The 16,114-nt window shown below is 37.6% G+C and overlaps 1 protein-coding gene across 5 annotated transcripts in view; it reads right to left on the reverse strand.

Annotated features, from left to right (window-relative positions):
• Nucleotides 1-16,114, reverse strand: part of IMMP2L (inner mitochondrial membrane peptidase subunit 2) — an 861,167-nt gene that overhangs the window by 704,642 nt on the left and 140,411 nt on the right. Inside the window, exon 5 of one of the 5 annotated variants that reach the window (XM_078059474.1) lies at nt 8,764-9,302. The exons of the other annotated variants lie outside the window; for them this stretch is intronic. Coding sequence (XP_077915600.1) covers nt 9,182-9,302 — 121 coding nt within the window. The 3' untranslated portion in view covers nt 8,764-9,181. Of the gene's footprint in view, nt 1-8,763; nt 9,303-16,114 lie in introns of those variants that run through there. 5 annotated transcript variants of the gene reach the window in all.

Consider the following 16,114-nt stretch of genomic DNA (forward strand, 5'->3'; position numbering starts at 1 on the left):
AAGAGAGAGAGAGAAGAAAGAGAATATGGTAAGGCAACTGTAGTAAAATACTAATAACAGGGTAATGTGAGTGAAGAAGTTCTTTGTCCTGTTCTTGAAATGTTTTGCTGAGCTTGAAATCACTATAAAATAAAAATTTTAAAAAATATATCTATTTATAAATGTTCATTTACTATTAAGAAAAGTCTTAACTTTCTATGAAGGGCCACAATCTGCTATGAATTTAAAAAAAAAAAAAAAGGATATGCTGTGGCTAGAGGCAGAATACAACCTACATAATTCAAAAAGCACTTAAACCAAATAAGGACGTTAAAAGGTCTTTTATCATCAATATGTCTAAAAAATGTGAACACTTGCCTGATTAAAGGTGATGTATACTGGGAATTATAAATACCATAAGGATAAAACTGCAGGAAATCCCTGATAGTCATAGGAGAAAAAGATTGGCGTAGACAGAGGCGTCTCCCACATGAGCCTCACTGCCGTGGGCAGGGAGTGTGGTCAGAAGACAGTCTCCAGGTCCAGAGAATTCAATCTCCTGCAGCTGCAGACAGCAGCCCCCCCCCCCCCCCGCCATGGGGGCCACCCACATTCCCCACAACAAAGCGGGGCAACGGGAAGCAACCCTAAGGGCAATACTACCTGAGTTTCCTGGGGCCCGCTGGGCAGTTCGGCTTCTTTTTCTGCCCAGTCCTGCAGCTCCCCCTTCCAGGCAACGCACACAACCCCTGATGCATATCTTGCACCCCAAACTCCATCTCACTGCTCACCTCTGGGGAGCCCAGCACACAGACAAGGACTTCCTTTGTTATTTGATGAAACATAGCTTGGTATGGACACCTTTTACAGTTCAGCCTTGTGAGTGGGTCATGTAATTTCTGACTCACAAGACAGCCATGAATTTTTTTTTTCAGCCGTGAATTTTCTTAAGGTGAATTCTGCCCCTAACTCTCATCCATTTACCTTCTCATGCTGTGTGACAAAAGAATTGTACTTTCCCCTTTTCGTGTTACCCAAAAATAAAAGATAATCATTATTTAAACAACAAATTTCCCTCTTATGGTCCATTAGCTCCTGCTGCTTGTTCCTGTAGTGAAATTGAAATATAACAAAACGATTTCCATGGCAATAGATAATAATCTAGTAAATGTGAATTTCTGGCTTAGCAACAGAACAAAATAGGAGGAGATTATGGGACTGCAGTGGGACTAAATTTCAATTTCTGTGTATTTTTAGCATCACATTTTAAAACAAAGCAAACACAGACAAATTCATATACACAGAAATATGAAGAGTCAAACTCTAATTATAGGATAAGTTTAAAAGACAGATCTCAATGATCAATTCGTAATATTACTCCCTACCATTACTGCCAAAATACATTGAATTATCATAAAAAAATTTACTTGTAAATTTGAGAATTCTTAGAGGTTTTATTTGAAAGTTTATTATCTACTTTAACACCAGCTCCAACTACTAATACATTCCATTATGTTCATTTTTAGTAGTAATTACAAATATGGATTATGATTAATATATAAATGAAAGATTCTCAAAAGACCTCCAAGTCTCTACAAAGCCCAGGAACAAAGGAGCCAGAGAATTTGTGAACTTCACAAATACAGCAGCAGATCTCACCTGATACCTAGGGAGCCAAAGCTCTCCATTCCCCCCGTGAAACACGCACACCGAAACGCTGGGGCAGCATGCTCTGTTGGCCAGTCTACTATGCACGTGCTCTCCCTACATCCCGACTTATACACTCACCGAGAGTCAATGTTGTGTTCCCACACTTATTGCCAGTTGTTCTTGCTATAATGGCATAATTAAACTGTTCACAATCTGATGAAATATAAGTGCAAAAAGGGAAGAATTATTGTATCTAAGAAAAATAACTACCATGTTTTACAAAGATCTTTAAAGATGAATCACACACAAAAAAATACGAACAAATTGAGTATGAACAAAGCTAGACTTTGGACAATTAAGGAAACAATTATTCGTATCTAAAAAGTATTCTATGCTCAGATTGCTTTGTGTCTTAAATTTTTGTTCTTAATAACCCAAACTGCAAATTGTAGATAATGCACTGTCTGTGCTTTATTCAATAATGACTATGCAAAACACCAAGCTGTTGAAAGGAAAAAGCTCCAGCCTTATAACAAAAAAATGACAGACAAATAAAAAGTGAGACAAACATGTGAGTTCAAGGAAGCCTAGACAGAATTCTTTAATATTAGTAATACAAACACACCTCTGTCTGATTTTCCCCCACTCTCCAGGTGGGATTCTAGCCTTTGTAGGGCTGGCACTGAGCACAGCCCCCTTGTCCTTGACCTGCAATAAGCACTGCTTCAATCACAGACTAATCCTTCCTGGCTGGCAGCGAAGGCTTAAAAGGTGTTCTTCCCCTGCTTGCTTCACTGTCCTCTCCTTGCTTTGCACATATGGATTCCACATTACCCACTTGATTTCACTTGTATCCAGCAGATCACATCAACAAACTGTACTTTGTCTTTGGTCATCTGCTACCCAAGGTGGGCCTCAGACAGGAAGGTATTCTTTAGCCCCAGAGTCACACGGGCAATTGCTTAATTGAACACACTTCCAATCCTTTAAGCACCTCTGTCAATGGATATATTGGCTAACCAGGAAAATGTCTACCTAGGCGACTCAAGCCTTTTTTTCCTAGTCTAGCCACATTTTAATGGTTGATGTTCCCTGCCCACTGAAAATGTACAAGAGCAACCAAAAACACAATGTTCTGCCATGGGCCCAGCATTTGTAGATTTAGATCCTAAAGCACCTTATTGGACTACTTTTTACTCTAGTCTATCAGTTTAACTTCCTTAGCTTCCATTGAACTCACTTCCCATCAACTTATTATACCCTTACTTCCTTCCTCCAATTTTCTGGCCTTTAACTCTGTGTTTCTCCAAATTATGGTTGAGCTGCTTTTACTCACATCACTTCTGACACCAACGAATTCTGACTACAACCAGATGTCCTACAATTCAATTTACTTCTGATACTAATTCCCTAGAGTTAGCATCAGACTCCACAGGTTCAAGGGCTCAGTCCCCCAAGACTGACCACTTCAGACATCAGTCATAAGACACTCCATCCAACTTGCCTACACAGCCAAGGAGGGATCCCCAACCCCATCCTTTCAGATCCAATAATCTGTCACAATGGCTCAGAAAACTCTGAAAAATATTCTCATAACTATTACTGGTTAATTACAAGGAATACAAATGAACAGTCAGGTGAAGGAGGTACATGGGGCAAGGTCTGGAAGGGTCCCAAGCACATGGGTTTCTGTCCTCAGAGTTGGGGTGTGCCACCCTCCTAGCATGTGGGTGTAACTCTCAAGCTCTCTGAGCCCTGTCGTTTAGGGATTTGTATGGAGGTTTCACTACCTAGGCATGGCTGATTACATCATTGGCTATGGGTGATTTACTCAATCTCTAGTCCCTCTCCCTTCCCCAGAGGTTGTGTGATGGCTGAAAGTTACAAGCTTCTGGTCAAGGCTTGCTATTCTGGTGGACCAGCCCCCATCTGAAGCTATCTAGGGGCCCACCAAGAGTTGCCTCATTAAAACAAAAGATGCTCATATTACCTTTATCACTCAGAAAATTCCAAGGGATTTAGGAGCTCTGTGCCAGGAACTGGGAACAAAGACCAAATATCTCTATATAATAAAAGAAAGCATTAACTTTTTCCTTTTTTTCCAAGGATCACCTTACAAGTCCTAGCTCTCTGCAACTATGATTAGATATACTAATACCATACTAGATATTGCAGTATCCAGCCCCAGCAACTGCTCCCCTTGTATTACCTTTTGAAAAAAAACCTTCCATTCCTCCTTCTCTTCCCTCTTCCATCCTCAAGTTTGTACCAGCTAATAGGCAGGATTTAAATCACAACATGTTTTCAATTAGACTTATACCTTGTTGTCTACTGTGCTCAGGGAATATGAAATCTGTAAACTCTGCATGCTAGTAAGGGTTATTTTATTTTGTTCCCAGAGTCTCATGTATAAGAATTGCTTACGGTTCAGTATGTCTAGAAAGAACATTCCCCTAGTAACAACTTATCTATTTCTCAATATCCATTTACTGTTTTACTTTAAAAATCCTCCCCATCACCAATCCTCACTGCCAGGAATACAACTTTGCAATCTAATGTCTAATTAAAGCTTAGCATCTGCTTACAGAAAAAGCTATCCCTCCCTGAAGACTGACAGACCCTTTGGAATCCTATTTTTTTTACTCTCTGTTCACATAAATGGGTGTTGTACACTTTTCCCAAAAAGGACAGTCCTAAACATAGCCAAGAGATGCAGGGAAGACACCCACCTTCATTCTGAATTGAAGCACTCATTGTTTTTTTATTTCCATGTTCACACATTTGTAAAATTTTCTCCTTTCAGTGATAATAACCTTTTTAAAAACCAACCTTCAAGATAGGAACCAGCTACTGATCAATCTACTAGTCAAGTCTCATATCTACCACCCAATGCATTTCATTTATTACAATTCTTTAAATATTTTGTCATTTCTGGCATTAGGATATATGTTGCAGTCAATCATAGTATAGTCTAAGTGACAGTATTTTTTCTTTCTTTGAGGCACATAAAATAAGGATGCACCTGAGATTTGATAAAATAACTTCCTCTCCCAAAAGGCTCTGGTTGACCACTAGAGATAATCCATGTGAAGCAGCAAGCACTGGAGATGGCATATGGTAAGTGCTCAACAAATCTTATTTGCTATCATCATCATGTTTCTAAACCAATAACTGACGTTTCAGAAATAAAGGTAAATTAAGTTAGAGTTCAGATACATTCCCCTTATTCTACTTTTTTCTCTGGGTGCCTTTTGTTTATTGGTTTCTGTCCTAATTTTCTAAACTTTCTATCTGTCTCCATGTGAAAGAACAGTAAAAGAGTTTGATGGAATTGCTAAAGGTTGTGCTAAATGACAGCTCATAGTATTCAAGCCCAGTGGGTTGGGATATTTTCATATCAAATGAATTTAAACATCAGATCCTTTAACTAGCTACCAAATCAAAAAAGTAGGAATTTCATTGGAAAACAGACTATAAGACAATTCCATAGTGAGGAATCTTTGAAAATGGCTCTAATCAATCATCTTTTTCCCCAACTAAATGTACCAAGACCTATTTTTAAATGATGTGAACTATTTTCTTTCACATCACTCTTCTACCCTCAGCCATTTTTTTCTATTTCCATAAACAGTAACTTGAAATAGATTTCTGCTTCAATTAGAAAGCAGTCAATTGATTTTAAAAATTGTAGACCAATTTTATTTGCCTACATATTACTACATATACTGTTTTACTTTGTACTGATTTATACAGTCATTTTGGAATTATTTTACCTGTCAATGAATGTGGAAGTATAATACGAAATATCCAGATTTTAATGAAAAATATAATACAGCTACAGGATTTCTAAAAGTGAGCAAATAAGGCAAAGAGTATAGCTTTTTCGTATTTTTATATATGAAATTGTTTCTTTATTCTGCTCTTCATGGTTTTTGCCTTTCTCATATTTAAAATTACTTAATTGAAAGCATAGTATAATTTCATCTCTAGTCAGGTAAAAAACTATACAGCCAACTGTAGTAACATTATTCTGTAACATTCTCAAGCAAAAACTATTAGATATTGATTCAACTTGGACCCTCACCTGAGCAAACTTTAATTCTAATTATTGGATTTTGATGTATCATATTGCCTTAAGAACAGAGAAATAGAGTTGACAAATCATTTGTATAAGTACAATATGATTATAATTCAATATAGATTGCTAGTCCACAATTTTAATTTTTTCTCACTAAAATGTATGAGGCAACAGGAAACACGGAAAGCATTTTTAAATTCTAAGAAAAATCACATTTAAGACACATTTTCACAATACACAGTCTATGTTCCTCTAGTCTTTTGTCTATACATACATAATTTATTTTTCAAATATTGGCAGGGGCACCTGGGTGTCTCAGTTGGTTAAGTGTCTGCCTTCAGCTCAGGTCATGATCCCAGGATCCTGGGATGGAGTCCCACATTGGGCTCCTCGCTCAGCAAGGAGTCTGCTTCTCCCTCTGCCTGCCGCTCCCCCTGCTTGTGTGCTCTCTCTCTCTCTCTGACAAATAAATAAATAAAATCTTTAAAAAAAAAAAAAGCGTCTGCCTTTGGCTCAGGTCATGATCCCAGGTGGGATAGAGCCCCTCATGGCATCAGGCTCCCTGCTCAGTGGGGAGTCTGCTTGTCCCTCCCCCTCTGCCTCTCCCCCCAGCTTGTGCTCTCCCTCTTGCTCACTCTCTCTGTCAAATAAATAAATAAAATATTTTAAAAACATAAATAAATAAATAAATAAATAAATAAATAAATAAATAAATATTGGAATTATAGCACACACCATCTTGTAACTTTTTAAAAAAATCTGACCATATAATAGCAACATTTTCAATATCCTTACATAGTCTTCAAAAACATGATTTTTGAATGGCTGTAACTGTTGCAGTCCAGCATTTGGATAGGTCAAAGTTTATTTAGCAGATGACCACTTTGGACATTTAGGACATTTACTGCCATAATAATGCAAGAGTCAACAAACCCTTTGCTCTGGTCTCTAATTTGTTTCTTAGGAAAAATTTCTAGAAGTGGAAAATGTTAAGTAAAGTCATGTAAACATTTTCCAGGCTTTTTATGCCCACCACCAAACTGTCTATTCATGACCTTTGACCACTTTCCTTCAAAGTCAATGTTTTTTCTCCCCCCACCCCCCTGCTTTTCTTTGTGTATGTGTGTGTGGCTGTTCTTCATATATGAGTGATAGGTTCGATATTGCAAATACTTTTCAAGGTTCTCATTTGCTTTTAAATATCATTTCAAGTTTTTGACAAATAAGAGATATTTATTTTACATAATCAAATCTATCAAACTTTCCTTCATCGTAACTTTGGTTTTATATCAAAGAAAGCTTTCCTCACCCTACTATCAAATGATTCAGCCATACCTTCTTCAAAGTATTTTACAGTTTCCATTTTGGGTATTTATTTTTTAACTCATCTAAAATATATTTTGCATATAGGATCAGTGGAGAGCTAATCATGTTCTTTTCAGACAAAATTGTTCTAACACACCAAGTTTAAACCATCAACACTTTTTAGATTAACTGTATTATTAATGGTCTTTTCACACTTTATAAAACCTCTTTTTTTGTGTTTTTTTAAATCTAGGGTATAAATATGTAGTAGTATATCCTATGTTTTTAGCTTCTTTCCAGAGCACAGAATCCAGACTCTCCTTCATTCCTACTCTCTTATGCTATCAGCACTATGAAGTAAAAGAATCCTATATTATATCCTATATTATAAAGAAAAAGTTTATGTTTTGGCTCAATATAGAGATATGCCAAGTACGTCTGTAATGTCCTATTTTATTTTTTTTCTTTTCTTTGTATTGTATTTTTTAACATATTTTTTATTATGTTATGTTAATGATCATACATCATTAGTGCCCTATTTTAAAAAGTGGACTAAATTCCTCTAGCTATTGAACAAGATTCAAAAGTAAAAGCAGAGGATAAAGTTACCTAAATTCTATCTTAAACTACCATGAAAAATGCCTGCACTATCTCCAGGACACCAACACAGTAGAGAGTGAGCTCTGATGAAATGTCAGCTTGCCCCAGAACCATTTCCTGGCCCCAGTCCCACAATCCAGCTGGTTGAGGTACCTCTCCTGGGGCTTTCCAAGCCACCTGAACATGTCTGATCCAACACTTATAACCCTGTATTCCACTTTCTGACTTACCAGCAAGTTTCCCCACTAACCCATTAGAGCCTCAGAAGTAAAAACTTTATCTCAAATATCATTTTACCCCTATCACCGAGCTAATAGTAAGCAGTTTGTAAATACTTGTTAAGTGAATGCATGGGTGCAGGATTTCAAGACTTCTAGGCTCTTTCAGGTCTGTCAATGATTAATGATTAAAATAACAAACAAGTCATTTAACCTTTATAAGTCATGGTGTCAAATTCAGAAATGGCTTTTTTCTTATTAAGATTATCTATTGAATTTCTTCAAGATCAAAATTCTGTAACACATGACCTCTATTTCCAGAACCCAATCTTAGACTCCCTGCTGCTTCATCGCCTCCTTGATGGTATTCCCTAGCTCTGACCAGTTTGGTCCTCCTAAACTGTCTTGACCTTCTCCACCGTACCCCATTGTCCACTTCAAATGTTCCTACCTTGTTCTCCTTAGGGTTTTTCTATGTGATCAACCCCCTCTGTAATCTGAATGACAATACCTTTCACTGTGCCTTCTTTGTGCTAAGCTCACATGCTGGTATACTGCATGGTTTAATGGGAAGGTATTAGTGATGTGAGGTGTTCAGGCACTAGGTCTGTGGAGCAGCTCTCAGCCTAGCCTGCCTACATCTTTGGAAAAGCATACAGCATGAGGCATGATTGCATTTCTACTCTGAAATAAATTATCTCTGTAGTAAAGGCTATTTTATAATTTTACTACTCACATTTCCATAATGATCACCAACAGAAAGGACACTTATCATTTTTTAGAATCACACCAAAGAAAAAAAGGACTAGACTGATAAGCCCTTCTCAGATCTATTCTAATAAAGAAAGGTTTTGTTTTGTGTTTGTGTTTTCCACTTTTTCTGCTCATCTCTATTTTTTAAAATACTTCCATAAATTTTCAGAGTAACATCACTTTGGACTGAACAGACTTGCTTTTATTTTTTAAGAATTTGATGACATGTGGTGAGATTGTGTATCTTTTTGAGATGCCTTAAAATTTCAGCTTGTTCTAAATGTAACCCAAGTTATAACATGAGTTAAAACGAAGTCTATAAAAAAGAAAGAAAGAAATCTGTAAAAATATAATTCTAATTTGCTAGTGAATGTTTATATACCAATATTAAGAACAGCATTTTAATTCAACAAATGTTTTCTATTGCCAACCTTGGCTAAGTGTTACAGGCTCAATTAACAACGATACAAGGTAGAATACAAGGGTCTTTAAAAATAAATAAATAAACACATTCTCTAGTGGCAAAAAAGAGTTTTACCATTAAAAGTACATATAGGGGGCGCCTGGGTGGCTCGGTCGTTAAGCGTCTGCCTTCAGCTCAGGTCATGGTCCCAGGGTCCTGGGATCGAGCCCCACATCGGGCTCTCTGCTCCACGGGAAGCCTGCTTCTCCCTCTCCATCTCCCCCTGCTTGTGTTCCCTCTCTCGCTGTGTCTCTCTCTGTCAAATAAATAAATAAAATCTTTGAAAAAAAAAAAAAAAGTACATATAGGTAAGTAGAGAGAATTAAAACTGTAGCTCTGATACCCTTCTGAATTTCAAGTACTTCTTTGAGCAATAAGGAAGGGGGAAATTACCCAACCATGTCCTTTCCAAAGATACACTGCAGATTATGCTTCCAGTGGCACTTCTGTAAAAATGGATTCTGACTGGGAGTGGACCCCTGCTTGCTGTTCAGGAGATCCCTCCACTGTCCATGATGAGTGAGTAAGAAAAATGTTAGGCAAGGTAAGGTCATACACAGCAATTCAACTGGTAAACCAACTATATGACTACACACAAGATCAGGTGGAAGGAATAACTTGAGATGCTATTAAGCAACAGAATTGGGAAGACAAGTTCATAATTAAGCTAACATTTATTTAGAGTTTCCAATCTTCCAAACATAGTATGAAATGCTAAGTTAGTAAATAAAATCAAGGAAAAATGTTCTCTGGGAGACTGTCTCCCATGTTATACATTCATGGTTTAAAAAATGATAATAATAAAATCAGAGAACAATCCTTCATATATTTACCCTGTAAATATCCTATATATTCAAAACAAAGCAAAGCAAAAGGCTTCTATTCGGAAACTACCTTTTTACAAAACACCTCAGCTGGTATTCCTGGTGTCTGGCATCAAGTTCTCCTATTCATATCTATACATTACCCACATAATGAAATGGAATCTCTGTTTTCCTTAAGATACTGCTTTTATGACTATCTGCTGAAGAAACATAAAAGCTTCCATTTAGCACAAAATCATATTGAAACTCCTCAAGGTAGCATGCAGGACCCTCCATCTCTATATATCCAACCTGTTTCCTATTACCTTCCCCATAGGAATTTTCTATCCCATCCACAATACCCTACCAGTTCCACACACACATAAAGTTTACTTGTATCTATTTACACTTGTTTTCTTTATGGCCATCCTCACATGGCAAATCCTCTACCTCCTATCCAAACTTATTCCAGCTCAACTCCAGAACAATTTCCTCCAAAAAGTCCTCTCAGATCCTTCAAATCCACACTACTTTCTTCTTTATTATATATAATGTTCATTCTGCCAGTTTATCTTAATGCTGTTTTAAATTACGATCAACTGGGAGTGCCTGGGTGGCTCAGTCATTAAGCATCTGCCCTCAGCTCAGGTAATGATCCCAGGATCCTGGGATTGAGCCCCACATGGAGCCCCACATGGAGCCCCACATTGAGCCCCGCATCGGGCTCCCTCCTCAGCGGGGAGCCTGCTTCTCCCTCTACCACTCCCCCTACTTGTGTTCCCTCTATCACTGTCTCTCTCTCTGTCAAATAAATAAATAAAAATCTTTAAAAAAAAAATAAAAATAACAGTGGTGATAGTACTACTGGGTATTTACCCCAAAGATACAAATGTAGTGATCCGAAGAGGTACGTGCACCCCGATGTTTATAGCAGCAATGTCCACAATAGCCAAACTATGGAAAGAGCCAAGATGTCCATCGACAGATGAATGGATAAAGAAGATGTGGTATATATATACAATGGAATACTATGCAGCCATCAAAAGGAATGAAATCTTGGCATTTGCAACGACGTGGATGGAACTGGAGGGTATTGTGCTGAGCGAAATAAGTCAATCAGAGAAAGACGTGTATCATATGACCTCACTGATATGAGGAATTCTTAATCTCAGGAAACAAACTGAGGGTTGCTGGAGTGGTGGGGGGTGGGAGAGATGGGGTGGCTGGGTGATAGACATTGGAGAGGGTATGTGCTATGGTGAGTGCTGTGAATTGTGTAAGACTGTTGAATCACAGACCCGTACCTCTGAAACAAATAATACATTATATGTTAAAAAAAAGAAGATAGTAGGAAGGGAAAAATGAAGGGGGGGAAATTGGAGGGGGAGACGAACCATGAGAGACTATGGACTATAAGAAACAAACTGAGGGTTCTAGAGGGGAGGAGGGTGGGGGGATGGGTTAGCCTGGTGATGGGTATTAAAGAGGGTACATATTGCATGGAGCACTGGGTGTTATACGCAAACAATGAATCATGGAATACTATATCAAAAACTAATGATGTAATATATGGTGATTAACATAACATAATAAAATTTAAAAAATGGAAAATGCAAAAATAAAAAATAAAAATAAAATAAATTACAACCAGCTGTTTTCATAGCAATTATATGTTAAAATTCTCAAAGTCAGAGGGTTTATCTTTTATTTTATACTTCCTAGGATATTTAGAATATCACACGGTGAACAGTAATTGTTCAAAATATATGTGCTGTTTAAAAACGGTCAATAAAATATTCAAGTCTAAAAGCTTTGTTTTTACACAAGAAACAGAGAACAAAAAGTAACTATTCCAAAATCACATGCAATTTAAGAGACAAATCCAAAACCCAAAACTCTATATTCTTCAGATGGTTAGGAATCTGGCAGAGGATCCTGGAAGGGTAGAAGCAAGGATTCCTTCCCATATAATACTGTAAAAGTTAGGATCCTTTGATTTAAAAAAGCAGCTTGAATTCTGAATGTGGAATTACCATCATACCTAAATGTAATATTTGGGCTAAATTAGCCATGCTATTTTGAAGTCCTTGGATAGTTTATGTTTATTTTTTTTAATTGACATATTGTTGTAAGGGCCATACCTAGAACAGCCCCACACACATTTAGTAATTAACTAATAGCATATGACAATGTAACACCAAGGAGTTTTACTGTGAAGGCATAACCTATCCCCTGCCCGAGCTCATAGAACCTTATATACTTGGCTAGAAAATAAATAGCCACATAAATTCATACTAGTCAATCTATTTTCTAAAATATTTTGGAGTACAAAGGACATAAATTCATCTGAGAAGATAATTAGTATACCATGGAATCAGGCCCAATGTAATACAATTAAAACTGGTTACCACAAAGAGCTGAAATAATAGGAGTGCTAGGAATTACTGAGAGCCTTTTAGCAAGAAAGGGTTTGCCCAATTGCTATTGTAATGACAATGAAAAATGTTCTTTCTTGATGATCTCATCTAGAACACATTATATTTGACAGAATACAAAAGCATTCAAATATAATAGGCACATAAGGGACACCAATTATGACCACCCTCTCCCACAAATAAAAAAATAATTTTTGAGCAAAACCATAAAGCGTTTTCAATGCTTCCTGGAACTCTCTTTTTCCATTTAAGAATAATCAACTACATACAACAGTCTGTGGAACACTCAAGCACTTAACTATCTTAGTGAAAAGAGGCAGAAACAAAGTCTATATACTCCACTTCTTGTCCATTTGAAAAAAAAAATTTAAATTTGGAAAGGACATCACTTCATTCTTAAAGTCCCTACACACTAAAACTAAAATTCATTTTAAACTTTCATATTTGACAAAGACAATAATATCAAACAGCAGCCCACAATTCCCTAAAGGAGTGATGTCAATTGGTATTTCTTAAATTAATTCAGTGACCTACAATAATATGAGTTCTTTATACATAATGTCTGTCAGTTGGCAATACAAAAATTTCAGAATCACTTCTGGTGTCTGAGCTCCAAAAAACTACTGAAAAAAAATGTATCTTAAGTAGTTCCTTAATTCCTACTTCACCTGGAATCTGTTGCTTATAACAATATCAGAAAAACAAAAATCACACCAGGAATAGCTTGCTATAAATACAATTCTATAAATTAAATACAAGTTTAACCAAGATTTCTGCTAAAGTCTCATCACTCATCTTTCTGACCTAAGATCCCAAAAGTCCAGGAAATCCCTTCTTACCCATTTGGGTTAGTGAGCTCACATGTGCTTACACAGCTCACATTTTAGTTACTTCATAGAAAGTGTGCAACTACATTCTTCAACTAAGATTTCAAAAGTCTTGGGGCACCTGGGTGGCTCAGTTGTTAAATGTCTGCCTTCGGCTCAGGTCATGATCCCAGGGTCCTGGGATTCAGCCCGGGAGTCACTCCCTGGTCTGCAGGGAGCCCGCTTCTCCCTCTCCTCTCACTGTCTCTCCATCTCTCTCAAATAAATAAATCTTAAAAAAAAAAAAAAAAAGATTTCAAAAGTCTTGAGAAATGGAAATACTCAAATTTAAGTTTTTTCTTCAATTTTTTTTTTATTATGTTACGTTAATCACCATACATTTCATCATTAGTTTTTGATGTAGTGTTCCATGATTCGTTGTTTGCGTATAACACCCAGTGCTCCATGCAGAACGTGCCCTCTTTAATACCCATCACCAGGCTAACCCATCCCCCGACCCCCTCCCCTCTAGAACCCTCAGTTTGTTTCTCAGAGTCCATAATCTCTCATGGTTCGTCTCCCACTCCGATTTCCCCCCCTTCAAATTTAAGTTTTATCTGTTATTCCTGAACTCTACTTTGACTATTCCTGAGAATGTAGGTGCCCCCAACACAGTGACTACCTGAAAATTCAGGAACAAAAAACTTCAACTACATCAATTTAACAAATAACCCCACACATTAGATTATACAAACAAAAAAAATGTTTTTGGAACAATGCACTAAAAATTTTGATTAGAACTCCACGCAGAAAATATCTGAAGAGTTCCGAGCATTTTACATGATACTATCCAGAAATTCTAGAAAATGATTAATGAGGAATAATTATCAGAGAAAGAGTATGTCTAAGACCAAAGACAGTCAGAATATTACATATTTAGATTTATATAAATTATTGGTCCAATTACAAATAAAAGTGAGAAGAGGATAAACATAAATTATAACATGAACACATTTTCTGAGTTTCCCTCTGACATCACTGGTTCTTCCTTCTCATCTCCCTGGTTCTAAGTTAGACTACTGGGGCTCACTAAGGGTTCAGGCCTAAAATCTCTTCCTTCTCTACTCACTGTCTAGCTCAGAGATCAGCAAACTACTTCCTAAGCAGGCCAAGTCCAGACTACCACTTATTTTTATAAATAAAGATTTATTAGAACATAACCATACCCATTTAATTATTGTCATCATATTTCACAGTACAAGGGCAGAGTTGAATAGTTGCAACAAGGACTTCGTAGTGTACCTGCCTGACCTTTTACAGAAAAGGTTTGCCAACCCTTGTCTAAGGGATCTCGCTCAGATCCATAACTTTAAATCTATGTCTTGGACAACTCACAAAATTCTATCTTCAGTCCTGACCCAGATTTGCATTTCAACTTTTCAGGCCACATCTACTCTTGAATTTCTAATAGGCATGCAAATTTCACACGTCTAAAACTGGAAATTTGATTTCCACCTACCCCCACCTGCTCCTACACCTTTCCTTTCTCAGTACATACATTTCCATTCATCCAAATGCCCGGGCCAAAAGCTTTAGAATCATTGTTCATTTCTCTGTTTCTATCACATTCTATCCCAACCATCAAAAACTTATATCCTCAACATATATCCAGAATCTTGCCATTTCTTACCTACTACAATGCTCACTCTGACTCAAGCCACAACCATTTCTCACCTGGACTACGGCAGTAGCCTCCTGATTGGCTCTCTAGCTCCTTACATTCCATTTTCACAGAGCATCCAGAATGATCATGGAATCCCACTGCCAAAAATACTTCAAAGGCCAGGCAGGGTATGGCTATCAAAGCCCTGCATGATCTGGCCCCTGGTTACAACCACCTCTTCTCCCTCTTTGGTTTCTCCGCATGGGGCTCCTTGCTGTCAAGCATGGTCCTGCCCAGAATCTTTGTACTCACTGCTCTGTCAGGAAAATACTTCCCCCCGAAATCTGATTGGCTCACTTCCTCTTTTTATTCAGGTCTCTGCTCAAACATTAATTCAGACTAGAGGCCCTCTCTAATTTAGTGACTCCTGTCAACTCTATTTCTGCTGTTTTTGGATTCCCTGGGAAACAGACTCCAAGACTGAGATTTGCGTACATTTGCGGGGGGGTGCTCTCAGGAACAACATCTGGAAAGAAGTGAAGGAAGCAGGACAGGCAGAAGGAAACTGGACTGCAATGCAGATGTAACACAGGTTTTAGCCAATGACACAAAAACCTCAAGTTGGGAATAGCCTTTCAGAATTGTTCCAACTGAGGCAAGGGACTAGGTCTTTGAGCCCACAAATTGATGCATTATGAAATGCAGGGTTGGGGTGCCTGGGTGGCTCAGTCGTTAAGCGTCTGTCTTCGGCTCAGGTCATGATCCCAGCGTCCTGGGATCAAGCCCCGCATTGGGCTCCATGCTCAGCGGGAAGCCTGCTTCTCCCTCTCCCACTCTCCCCGCTTGTGTTCCCTCTCTATGTCTCTCTCTGTCAAATAAATAAATAAAATCTTAAAAAAAAAAAAAAGAAATGCAGGGTACCCCAGAAAGGGGGCATAAACTAGGGGTAAGAAACATGAAAATGTGCTTCAGGGAAGTTAGAGAAATGCAAATTCAAACCACAACAACATACTATTTTATGCACACTAGAATAGCTATAATCAAAAACACAGAAAATATCAAACGTTGGCGAGGATATGGAGAAACTGGAGCCATCACACATTGCTGATGAAAATGTGAACTGTTACACGCAGCTGCTTTAGAAAACAGTTTGGTAGTTTCTTGAAAAATTAACATAAATTTACCACACAATCCAGCAATTCCACATCTAGGAATCTACTCAAGAGAAACAAAAATATAGGTCTATAGAAAGACTTATAAAGAATATTTGTAGCAGCATTATTTGTAATACCTAAAAACTGCAAACAACCCTATGGTCCATCAAATGGCAAACAGATTTTAAAAACAGAGTACATACACTA

The sequence above is a fragment of the Halichoerus grypus genome, chromosome 12 (genome assembly GCF_964656455.1).
Source record: "Halichoerus grypus chromosome 12, mHalGry1.hap1.1, whole genome shotgun sequence".
In the NCBI taxonomy this organism is placed as follows: domain Eukaryota; kingdom Metazoa; phylum Chordata; class Mammalia; order Carnivora; family Phocidae; genus Halichoerus; species Halichoerus grypus.